The 19560-nt window shown below is 52.7% G+C and overlaps 8 protein-coding genes across 8 annotated transcripts; 4 read left to right on the top strand and 4 right to left on the bottom strand.

The window, feature by feature from the left end:
• Positions 1–112: 112 nt before the first annotated feature.
• Positions 113–1815, bottom strand: KRP23_11614 (Origin recognition complex subunit 5; the record flags this gene model as incomplete). The annotated part of the gene is made up of 4 exons (XM_067882178.1): positions 113–271; positions 359–1029; positions 1102–1228; positions 1294–1815. The coding sequence occupies 4 exons, from the start codon at positions 1813–1815 to the stop codon at positions 113–115; spliced, it is 1479 nt and encodes a 492-aa protein (XP_067740451.1).
• Positions 1816–3596: 1781 nt separating this feature from the next.
• KRP23_11615 (Peroxisomal multifunctional enzyme A) lies at positions 3597–4471 on the top strand (the record flags this gene model as incomplete). The annotated part of the gene is made up of 3 exons (XM_067882179.1): positions 3597–3848; positions 3909–4310; positions 4373–4471. 3 exons carry the CDS (start codon positions 3597–3599, stop codon positions 4469–4471), a joined length of 753 nt encoding a protein of 250 aa, XP_067740452.1.
• A 366-nt stretch (positions 4472–4837) lies between these two features.
• On the bottom strand, positions 4838–5409 carry KRP23_11616 (uncharacterized protein; the record flags this gene model as incomplete). The annotated part of the gene is made up of 2 exons (XM_067882180.1): positions 4838–5089; positions 5164–5409. 2 exons carry the CDS (start codon positions 5407–5409, stop codon positions 4838–4840), a joined length of 498 nt encoding a protein of 165 aa, XP_067740453.1.
• A 344-nt stretch (positions 5410–5753) lies between these two features.
• On the top strand, positions 5754–8653 carry KRP23_11617 (Anaphase-promoting complex subunit 2; the record flags this gene model as incomplete). Its single annotated transcript, XM_067882181.1, has 9 exons — positions 5754–6607; positions 6665–6818; positions 6894–6956; positions 7045–7182; positions 7263–7358; positions 7429–7908; positions 7995–8079; positions 8153–8485; positions 8556–8653. The coding sequence occupies 9 exons, from the start codon at positions 5754–5756 to the stop codon at positions 8651–8653; spliced, it is 2301 nt and encodes a 766-aa protein (XP_067740454.1).
• Positions 8654–8706: 53 nt separating this feature from the next.
• KRP23_11618 (uncharacterized protein) lies at positions 8707–9400 on the bottom strand (the record flags this gene model as incomplete). The annotated part of the gene is made up of 4 exons (XM_067882182.1): positions 8707–8865; positions 8951–8992; positions 9065–9139; positions 9218–9400. 4 exons carry the CDS (start codon positions 9398–9400, stop codon positions 8707–8709), a joined length of 459 nt encoding a protein of 152 aa, XP_067740455.1.
• Positions 9401–11994: 2594 nt separating this feature from the next.
• Positions 11995–13155, top strand: KRP23_11619 (uncharacterized protein; the record flags this gene model as incomplete). Its single annotated transcript, XM_067882183.1, has 1 exon — positions 11995–13155. The coding sequence occupies one exon, from the start codon at positions 11995–11997 to the stop codon at positions 13153–13155; it is 1161 nt and encodes a 386-aa protein (XP_067740456.1).
• A 795-nt stretch (positions 13156–13950) lies between these two features.
• On the top strand, positions 13951–17131 carry KRP23_11620 (Radial spoke head protein 4-like protein A; the record flags this gene model as incomplete). The annotated part of the gene is made up of 4 exons (XM_067882184.1): positions 13951–14865; positions 14932–15019; positions 15685–15947; positions 16019–17131. 4 exons carry the CDS (start codon positions 13951–13953, stop codon positions 17129–17131), a joined length of 2379 nt encoding a protein of 792 aa, XP_067740457.1.
• Positions 17132–17202: 71 nt separating this feature from the next.
• On the bottom strand, positions 17203–19172 carry KRP23_11621 (DDB1- and CUL4-associated factor 4; the record flags this gene model as incomplete). The annotated part of the gene is made up of 7 exons (XM_067882185.1): positions 17203–17742; positions 17804–17903; positions 17966–18007; positions 18086–18120; positions 18200–18480; positions 18549–18645; positions 18735–19172. 7 exons carry the CDS (start codon positions 19170–19172, stop codon positions 17203–17205), a joined length of 1533 nt encoding a protein of 510 aa, XP_067740458.1.
• Positions 19173–19560: the final 388 nt, after the last annotated feature.

Genomic DNA, 19560 nt, shown 5'->3' on the forward strand with positions numbered 1-19560 from the left:
ACTGCGGACAAAGGAAGCTGGTGGAGCGTCTTCTGTATGCTTTCTTTCCGCATGCGTTCAACGTATGTGCACGACGAGAGCATACGTACAATATATATGAAATTCACCACCGTTATGTGGCTCTGTTGAGGTACGAGTCCAATGGGAAAGACAGGTAGCGCGCGGTCTCGTGGACGAAGCGTGCATCCGCGAGACAGCGAAATTTGATGTTGTCCAGCACATGTGGTGGTGTGGTGCGCTGGAAGAGCTGCATCCGAACAAGGGTTGCAAGCTGCAGCAAGTACCAGCAAGAGTAGCATCACAGTTAGCACATCCATCAACAATACCTCATAAAACTATGGGTCTGCAGCGAACTCACATGAGTGAAGATTTCCTCGCGAGTTTCAGAGGAGCGCGATTCTTCTTCATATGCAGGAGTGCCAGCATCTGCTTCGACACGCAGGTTGAGGTAAATAGCTAGAAGTCGCTGCAGCGTAAAGATCTTCGGGCCGATAAGCAGTTGGCTGATCTGCTGCTTCTTGTTGCTGCTACCTGGCGTAGTTACTGCTGTACCCGCCTCGCCGGTGTTTTTCTTAGCACGTTTCTTGCGACGCATCCCACCCGATGACGAAAGGAATCGTACATCGGACTCTTGGGGATTGAAGGATGCCAGGTAGCCTGCAAGCACCAGCAGCAGACAGTTCCGGCTCAGGTTGGAGCACGAAATCAGCTCGGACGGATCACCGACACTTCGTCCAAGCTTGTGGTAGCCAAAAAGGTGTCGTCGCCGCGTGTTGAGGAATTCCTGCACATGCACCTGGGTCGTTCGTTCAATCTGCTTTTTCACCTTAGAAGCTTGAGCGGGAGTCACAGGCGTTAGGAACATATCTTGAAGCTCTGGCAGCAAGTGGACAACGGCCGATCGGAACTCCAGCCAGTCGCCGTCCGGTGCAGGAGGTAGCAGTCCATGCAGATGCACAAGCCAAGAGCGGAACATGTCGCCCGCATTTTTCATACCCAATTGCTCCACCAGAATATCGGCTAGTTGTCCTACCGCACCATCATTCAAGTTAGCAACACGAAGACCATGACTTCGTTGAACACCACAGACACCTCGAATACCTGGTTTGTACGGCGGAAAATGCACATACACGGGAAAAAACGGCATGACAAGACGGTCAAAGTCTAGCGACATTCCTCTCGTGATCAGCAACACACAAGTTTCCCATGGCGGAGAGTCCTCAAACATCTACCAACGCAAACAAAAAACTCGTCACCAACCATTCCACCCCCTCACCCACCTACCTCACTCACATTTAAGTACGCAATCTGGTCATTTATCGTGCACACGCACGTGAGCAACGCTCCAAGTCCTCGATCCAGCAATTTATCCACATGGTCCAGTGCCAGATACAGCACCCGTCGACCTCGATCATCCCCCAGCGCTATGTGGTGCACCATAAACCCGTCCAGAGCTTTGAAAAAGGCCAAAAAGTTGAGCGAGCTGAATTTGTCCTCGTCTTCCGTTGGCTCCACCGGTTTACCGCCTTCTTCCTCCGTCGCAATGGTTACGGAATCTTCAGCCGCTGCAAACGTCGCTCCATTGTGCAGCTGGGCCAGCGCTTCTCGGTAGAATTCCTTGGCCGAGTACAGCGCAGTGCAGTCCACGAGTGTGTGGGGCGCCGAGTGCGTCCGCAGCGCCTGCGACACGCCCACACTCTTGCCTGTGGACGCGCCACCATACACGATCACGAGCGGCGCCGGAGACTCAAAAACGTCGGTGTTCAGCCCCGCCACACGCGCCAGCTCGGCCAGTGGAACTTCTCGGCCGATCATATCGGTCAGGGATAGTATAAAAACGAAAACGATTAGTGATAACATTTTACTATATAATTTATATTAGGGCGGCAACAAATAATATTTAAAGACACAAAACAGTGATACCAAAACAATGACAACTACTACTACTATATAAAACATCGATAATATCGTACTCAATTACCGTAATAATACTTTAAACGGTACGCGTTGTTCGCTCGACTATAGAAACATATCTTTATGTGAGCAATGCAGTGGAATATCTACATACGAAAATGAAGATAGAATGTACATAATTGCCAAAAACAGTCACAGTTAGGCTGCTAGTTTCTAGAAATTTGATGAGACCAATTTCACGTCTCACAAGACAAGATATCGGGATATGACGAGACTGATCACCGTCCAATTTTTCTTTACGACAAGGCGTAGCAGAATTTTTTACTGTCGTCGTAAGGCGGGCGGGGGGGGTTGCATAATGATAGCCAGAACATCACTATCGGATGGATGCTGAAGGCGTTGCCGACTCGAAAGCTAAGTTGTGGACAATCAGGCACGTCGGTCTCCTAAATGAAAGTGCTGACAACACGCATCGATTTTCGGTCGATGTTCCCTTTCGGGAGTTCATAAAGTATCACTGCACTGGAACTTGACGAAGGTTCAAATTCCCGGTGAAGATGGTGCCGAGGTTGAACAATTCCTGTTGGGGAAGGTAGTCTCGTAGGGGAGACCGGCGTCGTCTTCTTCTGGATGACGAAGATATTAAACAGGGCTCAAACCAAGGTGGAGTGTCAAGAACTTGTAGAATGTCTGAATCGCACGTATACGCACGGTGCAGACGTTGCTGGAACGGTGGCGTACTGAAGTTGACGTCACTTTGCTGCTGAAATAGCTTGAATATGGCCGACTCTAGCTCCGTAGCAGCTTTCATGTAAATGTTAGTCTTATGGCTAGTTGTTGTCGGCTTCACAACTATCTTTCCATACATCCTTCTATTGCTTTTCAGGTTTTTACTTCACTTGCACCCAAATTTTACCACTCGCGGCTTAGCTTTTCTCGACTGGGTTTACTCAAATCGACTCCATTTTGCGACTTGCTTGCAATGACGCCGTTTCCCCCCGAGATTAAGCCCGTTCGAGCGCTGACTGGCTGGGTGGCAGTTCGACGACAGCTTACCAGGAAATAGTGTTTTCTATGGGGTCTTTAGTCATGAGTCTATTGCGCAAACGAACAAACAATGAGCATGTCCAGCACCAGCTCATACTCCATCATAAGATGAGGAGCAGGAGTGCAATGGTAGGACATTTTAAAACTACTACTTTTGTTGTTGTTGTAATATCACCGTTCTGGGCGCCCTGTAGTAGTATCAATACAACATATTAAGATAAGATGACCCCGGCTAGTACTATTACTAATTTGAAGGAAATCACCAAACCTTAATGATGGCATTTCTGAGCCTGTTAATATAGGAAACAGAGAATACAGGTGGTGACAGGCTGCTTCGACTTTCTGGTTCAAAGCGAGCGGCATGCGTGAGGCGGCCAGCGTAGCAGCATGCTCGACATCCCATGACCCTCTATATCTAGCTACCCGTGTAGTTAAATGTCAATCAGAAACATCGTTTAAGACAGGTTATAGGATACGAAGACCAAACTGATATTGTACAGCCTGAAATACCACATTTACCCTTATCACATTTATCGTTGTAGACAAACACAGAGTTGAACCGAAATAGTGACCCGGCGGACTCCACTTCAAAAAAAGCCGACGAGTGCAAACCTGTTTCCGAGCCAAAAGTCGCAATGGCCCCGCGCGCTTCCGAGTTGTTCGATATGATGAGCGGTGCCGTGGACGAGGTGGGTCCGTCGCTCGTGAGCAAGGTGAAGGGTTCCATCAAGTTCGACGTCTCGGGCGCCGGTGCGTGGCTGGTGGACCTCAAGACGGGCAAAGGCAGCGTCAAGCCTGCGACTGCGAGCGACAAGGCCGACCTCGTCATCTCGCTCTCGGAGGACAACTTCCTCAAGATGATGGACAACAAGCTCAACCCGCAGCAGGTGCGCCCTGCTGCCATGTTGAAATTCAGGGCGGAATGCTCACTTGTTGTGCATTTGTAGGCCTTCATGAAGGGGCTGGTGAAGATCAAGGGCAACATGGGACTCGCCATGAAGCTCAACGTGGTGCTGGCGGCCACGCGCAACTACATGAAGAAGCAGGGCCCGAGCGCCAAGTCTGCCGCTGCTCCGGCCCCTGCTGCTGCTGCTGCTGCCACTGGAGGACTCAACTCGAAGGAGATCTTCCGTCTGCTGGGAGAGGTGGTGGCTAAGGACGGCGCCGCTATGGCCAAGAAGGTCAAGGGCATCATCCAGTTCGACATTACGGGTGCTGGCAAGTGGAATTTGGATCTCAAGAGCGCCACGCCGGCGCTTACGGAGGGCACTAAGAAGGCAGATGTGACGATCACGGTCGCGGACGCCGACTTTGTGGCGATTGCCATGGGAAAGCTCAACGCCCAGCAGGTACGGGAGGTCTCGTTTTGCTGTTTGGACGTTGTTGTCTGATGCGTTGCTATGTGTTGCAGGCCTTCATGAAGGGCAAACTCAAGCTCAAGGGCAACATGACGCTCGCCATGAAGCTGCCGGTCGTTTTCAACGCGCTCAAGCCGCAGTCCAAGCTGTAGAGGCAACAGCACGACTATCAAGAGGCAGCAGCAAATGAATGCGGCCCGGCCAGCAACAATGGCCAAGTAATGCATACCTTTCCCAATATCCTCCGCCTCTGCTTGGTAATCTCGTATATTTTTGTGTTCAAAGCGTGGAGGTGGTGACCAGGCAACACCTCACGTTTTGTTCTTAGTATACCATAATCGCTCGTTGCGTACGAGAAACAAGGAGTGGCAAGCACGCAGCAGCCTGCGTATCTGCCCTCCATCTCTCTCCTCCCCACACTGAAAGTCTCAGCACCAGGAATGAGTCGAGAAGAAGAAGAAAAAAATCAACTATCCATGTCGACGCCAGAAAGGGACTCAGCGTCGTCATGTTGGCGCCTACTGCTGCTTGGGCTTGGTGACCTTCTTCCGGCTGACCGTTTCCCAGCCGTCCTCCTCGTCCTTCTTGAGGGCCGCAGCCACCGCCTTCTTCTTGTCCTTGTCCTTGTCAGTGACGTCCACAGACTTGCCGCTGCTGCTGCTGGTGGTGGCCGAGCGCTGCTTTGCCTTGGCGTTTTTCTTCTTCTGCTTGAGCTTGAGCTTGCGCTTCTCAGCGCGAATAGCCTCCTCCTCCTCCGAGTCCGGGCCGTCCTGCACAAATAGGAAACACAAAAGAACGTCAGCAAATAAGATCCTGTAAAAGATCTCGTTGCCCATCCACGTACGTCCACGAACTCCTCGAGGTTGATCTCGGCGTTCTCCTTGTCGGTGGGGGCGGCAGCGGGCGCCTTCTTCTTGCCCTTGCTCTTGCTCTTCTTCTTCTTGGGGGCCGCCGTGGCCTCTGGCGCCGCCTTGCTGCCGCCCAGCGCCTTGGCCGCCGTGAGGCCCACAGCCGCGGCCACCAGCGCGCCGCCCACGGCAATGCCCGTCGTCGGGTTCTGCTCCAGAAGCGTCAGCAGCGAGTCAGCCATGTTTTCCTGTGTGTCTGAGGTAGTCGAAGAGCGCAGCTCGAAGTCGGAATCGCGAATGTCGTTGGATCGGACGCCACAAAAGCCACCGAGCCACGTGGCCCGCGGTACGGTAATACCATGGTATACCGGTACGGCTTGAAAGGTAAAACCCTCATTTAGCATATTTGAGGGTATTAAATCAAATCCCATAAATTACGGAAGAAATACACTAAATCATTTTGGCTTGGATTTCGTATTTGACATGGCTCTAACGAGGGCATCTCGTGTTACGAGAAACGTCACATTTGCCTCTTTGAGGAGAGTAGCTGAGTTGAGGAGTAGCTATCCGCTGCTGCATCAGGATCATGAGCGGCGGCTTGCGCGTGGACCGCGAACTGCTGTGGCGCAAGCTCTTCGCGTTCGATCACCAGCCGGCAGAGGACTTCTCCGCCAATGCGCAAGATCTGTCCGATCGTTTGTGCGGCGTCATCCAGCGCGCCGTTCACCAGGGGCGGCAGGAGCCGCTGCGCCAAATGCTGCTGCAGCGACTCGGCTACTGGCTGCGCTCGGACGTGGCACCTCCGTTCTGGAGCTTCTTCGACGCGCTGCCGGCCGAGATCCAGCGCTCCAATAAACGCAGCCGCAGACAGCTAGCCCTGCTCTGCGCGCAGCAGCTCACGCTGGCGCTGCAGTTCGCCGAGGACGCGTTCGCCCACTGCGTGCAGCTCGCGAGCTTGTTCGACGAGCAGCAACTTAAGAGCGGCGGGATGTTGCAGGAGCTGCGCACTAGCTTCCGGTGTATCGTGCTCGAGGACGCCGAGCGGTTCGAGGAGCTGCTCGTGATCTTCTTCTCCATGAGCTTCCACAGGTTCCGTGGTCTGGAGCAGGCGCAGGCGTTTGACGCACGACCCATTCGCCAGACGCTGCTGCAGCTGCAGTGGCTGCACGTGGCCGAGCCGGCGCTTCTCAGGGTGCTGCACTCGCAGGTCAAGAAGGTGGTCCGAGCCACTTGTGGAGACGCGTTCGACGAGCTGTTTCTGGCCGAGGTGGAGCACTGGGCGTGCTCCGAGCTGCTGCCGTGGCTGCAGGAGACCATGCAGACGAACGACCACGAGTCGGTGCAAAAGTGGAGAGATACGCTGTCGCAGCACGTGCTGCAGGAGTTTGGCACGTTACGGATTGCGCAGCTCTTTGAGATCATCAAGGAGTTCCCTGACAGGTGCACGGGAGATTGAGTTGACGTGTTGCTATCGGAGAACTGACTCGTATCGTGCAGCATTCCGGCGCTGGAAGATTTGAGGCAGTGCCTTGAGCGCACGCAGCAGCATGGCCAACTCGTGCGGGAGTTCCGAGCCGCCTTGCAATCGCGACTATTGCAGCCAGGAGCTAACACAGCAGCGATCCTGGATATTTATGTGTCTACAATCAAGGTGGATCGAGCGATTGGTTGCTCCTAGGAATGCGTCAAGGCTCCAAACTAACAATTTCCTCGTTGCTTGGTCCAGGCATTTCGATTATTAGATCCCAAGGGTGTTTTGCTGGAAGCCTTGAGTGGGCCTGTGAAAGAGGTAGACGAGCTACTTCAGAACCTGTTGTAATGTGATGCTACTTGGGTTTTATTTGGCTGTTGACGACGTGTCATGTTTTCTTTGATAGTACTTGAGGAAGCGGAAAGACACAGTGCGCTGCATTGTGCAGAGTCTCACAGACGAACAAAATGGCGACTTGTTCGAAGAACTTCGTCGTGACAATATGCGTATTATCCAGCATGACGACGATAGTGACGATGATGAGGTATACTGGTTGCGTCCATTGCACGTAGCTGCTCTAACGACGAGCATCCTGACATGTTTCCTGCTATATCCACATTGTAGGATATTTCACCCGACTCATGGGAACCAGATCCAATCGAAGCAGACCCGACAAAAACATCTCGAAGTCGTAGCAGTGACGACATCCTAAGGATTCTGGTACGATGCGTACAGACTGAGTTGAAATTTCCAGCTTTTTACGCACACTACTGTGCATTGTCCATGGCAGGTCAACATTTACGGAAGCCGCGAACTTTTTGTCAATGAATATCGGATGATGTTGGCCGATAAACTACTACAGAATCTCGAGTTCGACACAGATCGTGACGTACAAACGCTAGAACTGCTTAAGCTGCGCTTTGGCGAGGACAGCTTGCAGCAGTGCGAGATCATGGTGCGGGACATCGAGGACTCGAAACGGCTCAATCTAAATGTTCGGTCGACGATGGAAAACCCTGCTGCAAAAGCCGCCGCTGCGGCAGAAGCAAGGGCTAGAAGAGGGACAAAGAGTCCACTTGACTGTGTTGGAGCTCCGTCCACACGCGTCGATGCTACCATTATCTCCCAGCAATTTTGGCCACCACTGCAAGGTGAAGACTTCACGTTGCACCCAAAAGTGTCGAAGGATATCGACGCGTTTAAGGACTCGTACCATGTGCTGCGCAACCCACGTTCTCTGGACTGGAACCCTTCACTAGGCTCCGTGCAAGTGCGTTGCGTCTACTCAAGCTACTACCTAACACGCGTGCTTGCTGTTATTGGCTCTGACAATCGCATTTTGTGGTGTTGTTGCAGTTGTCGATTGATCTGGAGGGTGAAGAGCGCGAGTTCACCGTTTCGCCACTGCAAGCAACGATCATCCTCTATTTTGACGAGAAAGGTAGGCCCTGCGCAGTCACCTCGTGGTAAACACGCCGAGCTGAGATTCTCGCCATTCTACATTTGCTCCACAGATCGATGGGGCGTGGAAGAACTAGCAGGGAAGCTAGAGATTTCCGATGACCTGCTTCTGAAGCACATCTCGCTGTGGGTAAATCACGGACTAGTATCATTTGCATCTGGGCGAAAGGAATTGGTGGCTAGCTCATCTTTCCTGAACACGCGGTGCGATGACAACTCAATGGTTGAAGAGCTCGAAACCGCAGTGTCGTCCGATGCGCAAGCAGAAGAAGACCTCAAGGTGCTTGAGACGTACATCGTGGGCATGCTCTCGAACTTCGGCTCGCTGACGATCCACCGGATCCACAACATGCTGTCCACCTTCGCGCGAAGTGGAGCGCAACCATGTACGCGTTCAAGTCATCTCGTCTGTCAACCAAGAGCATTTTTCTCACTGTGTTTGTTGCTATTATGCAGATACCAAAACTATCTCCGGCCTTTCGGTGGTTCTTGGCAAGTTGGTCGACAAAGGCAAGCTTGAGCTCGTCGGAGGTCAGTATCAACTCGCCCGGTAGGTCGTTGCAGCATTCAATTTATCTCGACGTTCCTTCGTGGGACTCGTACGCCCTTAAAACCCGTCAGGACAGCACTTGTAGGTGTGTCCGACTGCAGCGCACGTCAAGCAGATCGGCTTTGGCGCAGATGTGCGTTTCTTGAGCGACAAGTGGCCCATTGAGTACGCCCGCGCCAACCGCGTCTCGTATGTGAGTCCGCTACAAGCACCGAACTTGTAAAACACAAAACACACGACACCAATATGACTATCAATTCCAAGACAACAGACTGATCTGTTCCCAGTAGGTTAGCCGCACCTGGGCATTACGCTCGAAATCCTTGGGCACGTCGTAGTACTTCTACAAAACCAAACAATAGTACAACAATGAACATCTAAACACAAAAAATGTTCCTACTGTACGTCTCTGTACCTTGATGTACTCGGCGACGGTCTTCGTCTCCTTGGACACCTCGTGCTTCTGCAGCTTGTGCTTATACTTGACCGTCTTCCAAACAGCAATAATATTTTAATAAAAGACATTCTCCGATAAATAACACAAAAGTTCGAGGTAGTTTCTTTCTACCTTGTAGATGAAGGTCGGAATGTGCGCTCCCGACTCGTCGTCGCTCGACTCCGGCGCCTCCTTCTTCGTCACGACGCTGTCCTTGACTACGTGTTGCTTCTTGAGCACAGATGACGCGTCCACTTTCTTCCCGTGCGCCTTGGGCTGCTTGGTGACGCGCATGAAGCCGGTGATCTTCGCCATTTCCCTAGTTTTTCGGTTTTAGTAAAAGTTTTCAGTAACTGAAAACTGTTGTTAAAATAAAACTTGTACTTCGAAGTAGCTCGGCGGCAGCTGGTGTGGTTGTAAAGACACAGCTGTGGGCTAACTTGTAGTGATGCCTGAAATGGGAGCTCGACCCACGGCAGCACTAAATTAGTGTTTCAGATCGTGGGACGCAGTTGATCCTGAGCGCCAACGAGTGAACAATCTTGAAGTTTACAACGTGGCGTGATTATGCTGCGTGTCGCTACGCGCGACCTCCACCCTTCACGGTCTCATTCCTGCTTTCGCGGCGGAGAACAGCCTTCCAATGGTGGAGCTCACGCCTGCAGATCGAGAATACTGTCGGGATATCACGCTCCGAGTGCTGGACCGGACTCTGCACGACTACGCCGACACAGCATCTTGGGCCTCCGGTAGCAGCAGCAGTCGAGCCGACGTCGAGCACGACGGGTGGAGAAAGCTCCGTTCACAGGGGGATGTGGCCATGTATGCAGAGCGAGCAACGGATCTAGCCTGGGTGTCAGCAATGCGTGAAGGTGGTTGGCATCACCCCGTCGCGGTGATGGCAGTCGGACGTATGTGCTGCTCATTGAGCGACGCGCTTTACAGTCTCGTGGCGTCAGACCCAGCCGAGTTCAAGCTACGCGCTGTACTGATGGATCGGACAGTTGAGGACAACGTTGAAGTGGCTGCAATCACTACACCTTCTGAAGAGGATCCATTTCAGTTTATAGGCGTGACGCGCTATGTGACCAGCCATGGTTGTCTGCATCGTCCTCAAGAATACGTGCTCGCAACTGCTACAGGGGAAGTCTTCACTTCATGCGGCGAACATCTTGGGTATGAAATCTGCCAGTCGGTGTCAATGTCGCGGTGGCCAGTAACCAGCTCATTGACGCGCAAGAACGTGATTCAAGCTCGGGTGCTGCGAGAGCTACCCGACGGCTCTGTGGGCGTCTACTACAAGATTGTAGTCGACTCCAAAAGCTTCGTGCCTGATGCTGTCGTACAATCTTCGCTTTGGCATGGTGTTCAGGACTTTTGGAAAATGACGCTGAAATGTGCGGACGCCAAGAAACTCTGCTACTGCGTCGAACACTCAGATGCATTGCACTTATCAGCGCGAAAGCCACCTTGCAGTTCCGCCGACCCGTTCACATGTGGCGTGTGCGATAAGACATTGCTCAAAGGTCGAAGGAGAAGCCTAGGAGATATCGCAACTGCTGTTATGCACGGCGCTTCCACTCAGGCGTGTCGATGTGCACTTTGCTCGTCATGGTTGTGCAATAAGTCACGCTGCTCTGCGGTGCGCCGGCTTGTTCGAATCGATCGCGCGACATTGGGAGTGGATCGACAGTATGTTGTGCTCTGCATAACCTGCGCCAACGCGGTGAGCCACGAAAATGCCACGGAGATCGCCCGACGTGGTATACTGGAAGTGAATGCCACCTTTAAGGGAAATGGGTCACCGTTCGCTGGTTCTTGTGGAAAGCGATGAGCACACGATACATGAAACCTGGTGGTAAGCTGGCTACCCGTACCCAGTTTCCATTTACCCCACTTGGTATTTGCCACATTGCAAACCCACGCGGGCTTCACTTCGAGTGATCGTCGCAGTTTCGCTCGTGTACAGCCTCGTGGTGACCGAGTTAACGAAACTCTCGACGTTCGGATCGATTACAGTATCCACTTCCTCAAAATTCTTGATCGTCAACTTGTTTTCTCGATGCGTCTACCACGGATCCATTCCTCTTCAAGATAATCAACTGCTACATCGGCAGGTGAAGTGCATGTGTACATGTATACGGAGGATCCCAGCTTTCGGGTGCGTTGGTCGGAAACGCACCTTGCAATTCTTCACTGTCCTTGCCTCGCATCTTCCATCTCGGAGTCCTACCCAAGCGAAGATTCTTCGCTCTTCAGCTAATCCTAATCGTGCACAAAGTGTTGTACGCGACGAGTATCTAATGTGGCCCTGGGAGTCAGGAGGTATCATACCTCAGGTATGTTTAAAAACATATCTTGAATGTATTACTTCGAAGTACGAAGTATTAATTCACCCACCACACATTGCTTTTCAAGCTTCCAGGCGCCGACGAAGCTGATGCGAGCATAAGGGGAGGTACAGTATCAAGCAAGCTTCATGCAGCAAACGGATGAGTCAGGCGCGCGAGCAACATATATCCGGTGATTACATGTGCCGTCGCCGAAGATTTGACATCGTCTGCGGCACCGCAAGCGCTGGGAAGTGCCGTTCCCAGACACGGGTGGATGGGAATGCTCGTGTTCCACGATTGCTTTCATCCTGCAGAAAGTCGCACCTCGACACGCTCTCGGCCTTGGTGGTGCCAACACAAGATCGACAACCGAGCGACTGCGTCATGCAGGTCGCTCGGTTGCAGTGCATGAACTTCGGGTCCCGAGCTCTTCTCTACTCGGAGTCAAATCCCAATGATGTGACCTGCCAAATCGTTAAAATCTGCTGTAGGCTCCCTACGGTTCACATTGCACAGTTCGCGGGTGAGCCACTTTGTAACACACCGCCGTGGTATCCAGTGGACGCCACGAGGACGATGAATTTGTCCCCTCACGACCAAGAGCACTGCCGCGACCTCGTCACGCAGCTTCTCGATCGAACTCTCTACGACTGCGGCGAGCTCGGCTTGGGAACGGCCCACACCGGCACCCACGCAGACTTGAACGCCACACGGTGGAAGAAACTCCAGTCGCATCCGGATGTGACGCTCTACGCTGATCGGAATCCAAACGCTGCGTGGCTTCCAGTGATGAATCGAGAGGACTGGGGACAACCCGTTGCAGTGGTGACTGTGGGCCAAGTGGACTGCTCGCTGGACGACTTGCTACTCGCTTTGTTGTCGCCTTCTGTTGCTACCATTAAACTTCGTGGTGTGCTCATGGGTCGACGTCCGGAGACAAATTTGGAGCTGATACAAATTGTTAAACCTACGGAAGAAGCCCCCTTCCAGTCCCTTTGCTTGACCAGATTCGTGAACACACAGCACTGGCCGTTGACCATGTTTGTCGGCCCCCGAGAAATGGTCATCGCGTTTGCAACTGGAGAGGTGGTCACGGCGAACGGACAGCGCTTCGGCTACGAATTTATTCTATCGGTTCCGCTGCTCAAGAAGAAAGCTAACGAGTCAGAGATGCCACGTACACAAATGTTGGAGACGCGCGTTTTCTGGGAGCGGCCGGATGGATCCGTGGGTATGTACAGCAAACTCATCGTGGACATCAGAAATCGCCTCCCGGAGTCAATGAAGCAAGGGATGCTTTGCCGCGGAGTCATGCGCTTCTGGAAGTTCATACCTCGTTGCGTGGAGACGAAGAAGTTGCGGTGGTGCTTGAAGTACAAGAAGGCATTGTCTTGTGTTCTCCAGAATCAGCCTCAAGTGCTAGGCGGGCCTGCAAGCTGTGGTGGATGCGGTGCCAGGACGCTGAAGTTCGCAAATACGGGGGATGGAAACTTGAAAAAGCGCGGTGGCAATCGCTGCGAACTCTGCGACGTGTGGCTATGCTTGAAGTCTTCATGCCGAGCATCCTGCCAGGTCACGGTGGTGCTCAGTCACGGGACTGACATATTTGAGAAGGAGATAGCTCTGTGTCCGCGTTGTATTTCGTTCTCGGGGAATCAAAGTGCGGCAAATATCGCGCGATCGGAGCTGTTAGAGACTCGGCACGTATCTCGAGGTCGTGTGGACCAGCAAGTGTGACCAAGAAATGAAATTAAGCCGTACTTTTCTCGCTTCCATCTTGGTTACGCTGTAGTGGGAGTGCCATATCTCCCAAAGGCGTTTTATCCTGTATGCCAGTACAGCAGACACTGCATCTCGGCTTGAGATTTACGGCTTCCCTGCTACGTGTATTAGTGTGAAATTGTCCAATTTGAAGTTGTAAAATCAGTCATCGCGTTGCACTAGAGCAAACAATCGAATCAATAAACAGCATCGTCTTCTATTGTCCGGCGATTGAGCTGCCATCGTTCGTCAGCCTTGGCACGACCGGGCCACCCGTCGTAGCCCCGACAAACAACATCTCAAGAAATATGAGGACTGCGATTATTTCGTTGGAAGAAACGAGCCCGCGTTCCTATGCTCTTCCTCAGTGACACATGAGGTGTCTTGTCTGTAGATGAACCGTAGCTAGGATTGCTGGCTACGGCGCAGCAAGAGAATCCCCACCGATGTCTCGCCAAACAGCAATATCCAACAAACAATACGCGCTTCGAAAGGTGTCTACCATGTCGAGCCTGAGTGCTTCCAAGTTCTGTCTTGAACTCATCGGCTGCAATGGAATCGCTGAAACACGTTGATGATGTTCGTCTTGCATTGAGCCTTGCGTTGGGCTGGATCTGCTTAACAACGTAGCGGCGGTCACAAGCTTTTCTCTAGCAAACTTCAAATCCCCTTCTTGCCTTCCCGTCAGATCGAGCAAAAGCTGTTGCCTTTCGGACCTCGTCCACTTCGTCATTCCCCAGCTTGCCACGAGTTCGAGTGGACGTCGTCGAAATGCAAAGGCTGTCACCCGAAGATCGAGAGCATTGCCAAGACCTCACCACTCAACTGCTCGACCGAATTCTCTACGACTGCGATGATCTCGGATTAGAAACTGGTTGTCACGCACACCTGGATAGCCGGCGATGGAAGAAGCTCCAGACGCACACGGACGTCACATTGTACGCTGACCGGGGCCCCAATGCCGCGTGGCTTCCGGTGATGAGTCGGGAGATTTGGGAAAACCCCGTTGCAGTGGTGGCTGTGGGTGAGTTGAAGTGCTCGCTGGATGACGTACTACTGGCGGTCATGACGCCTGACGTTGCAGCTCAAAGACTGAGGAGTGAACTCATGGGTCGACGGTCCGAGACGAATTGCCGGCACGACTCGATCGTGAGACCAACTCAAGCAGCCCCTTTCCAATCGCTTGTGGTAACCCGGTTCGTGAACACCCATCACTGGCCATTCACCATGTTCGTGGGGCCTCGAGAGATGGTACTCGCGCATGCCTCGGGCGAAGTGGCCTCTGCAAACGGGAGACGTTGCGGCTACGAGCTTATTCAGTCGGTTGTGCTACGGGACAAGTACCCTCTATCCAAGTCATTGCCCCGATCCCGAATGGTGAAGGCGCGGGTTTTCTATGAGCAACCGGACGGGTCTGTGGTCGTCTACAACAAACTCATTGTGGACGCGAAATCCCGTCTACCCGACGCAGTGAAGCAGGGAATGCTCTGTCGAGCCATCATGACGTTCTGGAAGTTTGTGCCGCGCTCTGTGGAGATGAAAAAGCTGCGGTGGTGCATCAAGAACAAAAAGTCCTTCGTCCGCACGCTTCAGGCTTCGTCGTATTTGCACGGGTGTGCAGCTTGCGGCATTATCATGCGAAAGTCACCAAATAAGAATACTGAGAGCTCAAAAACTCTTAGTGACGTAAACCACTGCGAGCTCTGCGCGATGTGGCTGTGCGGCAACTCTTACTGTCGCTTGACTTGCCAGGCCAAACTGGTTTACTGCAGTGAAACCAAAATGTACGAGCAGACGTTGATGGTTTGTCCCCGATGCATCGCACTCGTGCGGAGCCAAAGTGCGGCTATTGTTGCTCATTCCGAGCTGGTAGAAATGCAACACACGCCTCACGGTGGATCTACAGCATTGGTGACCTGGGAGCAAGATGTGTCTACTCCTTCCCCCGCGTCGTATTCATCTACGGAATATTAACAGTATAGAGAAGCGTTTGATAGTGTTTGTCGTGTGGAGTTCGACACAGAACGTTGAAAAACATGAATTTACGCAAGCGTAGCACAGTAAGTACACGCTTAGTGACAAATATGATAATTTCCTAATCACATCGTTCTTCTTTTTAACGATATTGTTGTTGAATGAAGGAAAACCAACGACGAGGATACCTTTTCTTTGTCTTCTGCACGGTCACGAGGATCTGAGAACTTGCAGATTTCAACGTCATACCACGACGTTAAGCACAGAAGATGGAGATTGTGGAGCTCGCAACTCAATTTCTTCTGCGGCATCGAAGCGTCTTCATTTCAAAGCAACATGGTCTTCTTTAATCCTAAGCCCAGGCCAACCACGCGTCAAGGACAACCTGGACACGCACCGGTGGCACTCACTTTACCGCGTGTTGGCAAAACGTGTTTGGTTCACTGCACTCGGGGGTCGCTGGAATCCTTTCAAAACGTCGAGCGACGGTTCAAAGCCGCGTCGGCCTGTGGTTTTTGCGTCATTGCACAGATCACCAGGACGGACGTAAGCGTGCTGCCATGACAACCCTCGAGGAAGCCAAGGCCTTTCTGAAGAAGGACTCGCCCGACGGGACGAACCTCTACGACCACCTGGGGGACGTCCTGCTCAAGATCATCGTCGAGCGGCCTGAGAATCTCCACGAGACCTTCGAAAACATCTCCACGCTGGTCAAGCAGCAGCGCTATCTGGCGCCGCAACAACCCGCGGCAGTTGATGCCACCTCCGAACTCTCCAGTATCAAGAAATTAGCAGTACGTGGACGTTTATGCTACTATTTTGCTCTCGTAGCTACATTTTTGCTGAATTTTCATGATCAAAACAGCAAGCACACCAAGAAAATTGGTGCAATGTGGCTCTGGAGCTGCTCAAGATCAAGTCGGAGGAGGAAGCAGCACTCGAACCTGCCACGGGAGTCGCCGATCTGCTGGATGAAGCCAACATGTTCGAGTGGGCCGGGCTCGGGTTTTCCAAGGGCGAGACCTTCCGATTATCGTTGGCGCTGCAACGTCTTGCACAGACGAATAGTACTGTCAACTTGCGCTTCTGGGGCAAGTTACTGGGTCGGGGAACCGATTACTACGTTGCTGAGGGCGAACTACCAACACAGTACGAGCCAGAGGACCTTGAAGCGGAGGAAGGCGCTGCAGGGGTGAACAAACTCACCTACTGGGTCCTGAAAGACAACGGGGCGTACGAGTGGGTCCAATTGCCACCAGTTCGTCAAGAGCAGATTTTGGTAGCACGACAGCTACGTCGCTACGTCCGTGGGGATTTAGACGCCCCCGTTCTTGGTCACCCACCGTTCCCAGGCCTGGAGAAGAACTTCTTACGAGCTCAGATCGCTCGCATTTCTGCTGGTACGGTGCTGTGTCCTGCCGGGTACTTCCAGGTCACTGAAGAAGGCGATATCACTCCTGCGGAGGAGCCGGAGATCAAGGCTGCAGCTGAGCTGGTGGATCTCGGAAGCTGGACGCACTTCACGAAAGAGATCAACGCACGCTACGGTCGTATGACGCCACTGCCACCTCAGACTAACGCCGACGGGGAGGAGGAGCCACGCGAAGGGGAAGAGTTCGCGCCGCCTCTCCGTGTATTGAGCGAGGACAAACCACTATCATGGCGGGTAGACAGACTCCCAGCCACGTTACAGCCGGCGGTGGGTGAAGTGGCGGTCGTACGCAGCCTTGTGTGGCCCGGTGCCGTAAGTATCGCCGTGGGCAAGAAGTTCCTGAACGTGTACGTGGGCAACGGTGTCAAGTTCCTCTCAGAGCCGTTCCAGCTCCCCCCTCCGCAGCGACTGCAGCCAGGAAGTGGCGTTGGCCTGAGCGAAGATGCTGGAGATGGCGAGAGCAAACCAGCACTACACTGCGAGGTTCCGGTGGAGCAGCCCGATCTGCTGGAGGATCCTGCACCACTGGCGGAGGAAGAAGAGTGAGCCTGACGCTGGCGCCACTGCAGACAGAAGAGATTCATAATCCGCATTTACTCTTTAGGTGGTTTTCATGCTTACTCCGTCGTTGTCGGTCTTCCGGTGCAAGTATAGAGCTCGTTGCGACTCAAGGCCCAAATTTCGGGGATATGCCGGTACACGCCAGCGCCATAGCCTAGTTTCACCTGCTGCACCAGGGTCGGGCGCTTCTCGGACGTAACCAATCTTTGATTGTTCCCCACTCCAAGTGAAGCAATACAACGTCCGGTTTGCAGGTCATAGGTGTTCACGGCATGCGGGTGTTGCATATCTCCACCAGCTACGACCACACTCTCCTGACTGTCAATATCACACCTCAAGTGCGGTGAATAGCGCTGGGCTGCACCTGGTATGAATTCGACGACCGGCTGATTCATGCGGAGGTCGATTAAGCGCAGTTCCCCACTCGAACGCTGCACCACCGCTTTACTGCAGTCATCAAGAACGTGGATGTCGAGAACAGTGCCAGGAGCCTGGTCTGCAGTAGCCTCTGCTTTCCACTCGTAAATGCGACGCTTAACTCGCAGATCCCACCCCCACAAGCCACCGCTCTTCGTACCATTCAACAAAACTTGGCCCTGCAATTATTAACATCATGTGTTGGTAAAAGGGGGAGTATGGGAGCTTATAAAAACTAACCGTGCTGTAAAAGCCTTGAGCGTGTACAGCGTCAGAGATAAGCCCCTGTGGCGCGAACTGCAGCTGTCCGCGTTCATTCACATGCAGTGCAGTCACTTGCCTGTACATTTATAACTGTAAGTCGTTCAGAAGAAAAATAGGAGAGTATACGGCCGAACTCACCCGCCACATCCTACGCTGAACTTGTTTACTTCTACTGGATTCCTGTACCACACAGCAAACAAAGTGCGACGTTCGCTCAGATTTCCTAGTAACGTTGCGATTCAACCTTGAGGAACGAACCACTTTGCTGTCCACGGGTCGTCAAAATACAGTTCCTAAACAACGTAACAAGAGTGCACATATGAGGACAAGCTGGCGCGCGCAACAGAATAAAAAAAAAAACTGCAGACACACCTTCACACTTGAATTCGAAAGTATCCGTCCCTGGTCGTGGCCGCCAACACGCAGAATACAAACGCTGCCGGTTGCAGCTCGCGTGTTGCCTCTACTGCCATTCCCAGCCCCGAGATGGCACAACAGCAGATCCACTTCGTGAACGGGACGCCAATGCAACGACGTGATGACTCCGCTAACCGAAAATTCAGTCATAGACTGCACTTGCGGCGAGGACGAAGTCATTCCAGGCCCTGGCGGCAGTCTATTCAGCCTCAATAGATCCAATCTACCGCCACTAGCTGCACACGAAAACCAAGTCAAACACAAATTTCCATTTTACACCCAAAAAAATAGACACAGAACTTACCGCCAATTGCCCCGAGGTTGCTGGACAGTGGATGTAGAGCCAGCGCTGTCAGCCGACCAACATTCTCAACGTCCTGAGCCTCCACCATTTGCGAAGACTGCAACCACGAAATAGCGGACACATCATTATCAACTCTAGTGCAAAAATCACAATAGGCTCGTAACCTATACAAAATACCCAACCTACCAAAACTCCCGACAGCCATTTGGGAATCAATTCTCGACGGTCTCGGCCTCGTGCACTCCAGCTATAGTCACTTTGTCGTTGAGCCATGTACGCCACCCAACTATGGCAATGGAGACCGTGTCCACGGCGATTTTTCGTCGTTTTTGCTTCTTTTTGCACGGCAACTGGTTGTTTCTGCTCTTGCAGCTGCAATTTCTCCCGTTGCCGCCGTTCAGAGGCCGGAGACGCTCGAAAGTAGCGACGTTTGGCCTCATCGTAGTAAAATCCTGGTAGTGGTGCTGCTCGGGCTGGAGCTGAAGCTGGAGCTTCCGCGGTTGTTTCGGGCTTCTGGCCGCGGGCATTGGCGCGCTGGGCCTCCAGAGCCTCCAGGAACCTGCGGCGAGCTGCTTCTTCGTCCTGTGCAGGCGCCACACGCCGCTTCTTCTTCCGCCCGCCCATCAGGATGGAATTCAGGACGCTAATGCGAAAATGTAATTTTGATTGGCAGAAATGTATTTTTGATAATGCGAAAATGTACTTCCTAATGCAAAAATGTATATGCGAGGTAAAACCAAACCGAGGTTTACCTACCGCTTCTGGTGGTTGATGTAGCGCAGCGCGATGAGACCGACGACACGGAAGAGGATGATGCAGCCGATCAGGATGAAGAAAAAGTGCGTGATCGACTCGTGCTCGAATCCGAAGTATTCTTCCGTATACTCCTTGATGGTGATGTGGCCGACAGTCACGGGGGAATCGGCCATCGGTTGACACCCGATCTTGGATCCGATGTTCTCGTAGGATTGCGTGGTCTCGTTCCAGGTCGGGAGCTCGTCACAGTCGGCAA

This window comes from Phytophthora ramorum (assembly GCF_020800215.1).
Source record: "Phytophthora ramorum isolate Pr-102 chromosome Unknown Phyram_PR-102_s0012, whole genome shotgun sequence".
NCBI classification, from domain to species: domain Eukaryota; phylum Oomycota; class Peronosporomycetes; order Peronosporales; family Peronosporaceae; genus Phytophthora; species Phytophthora ramorum.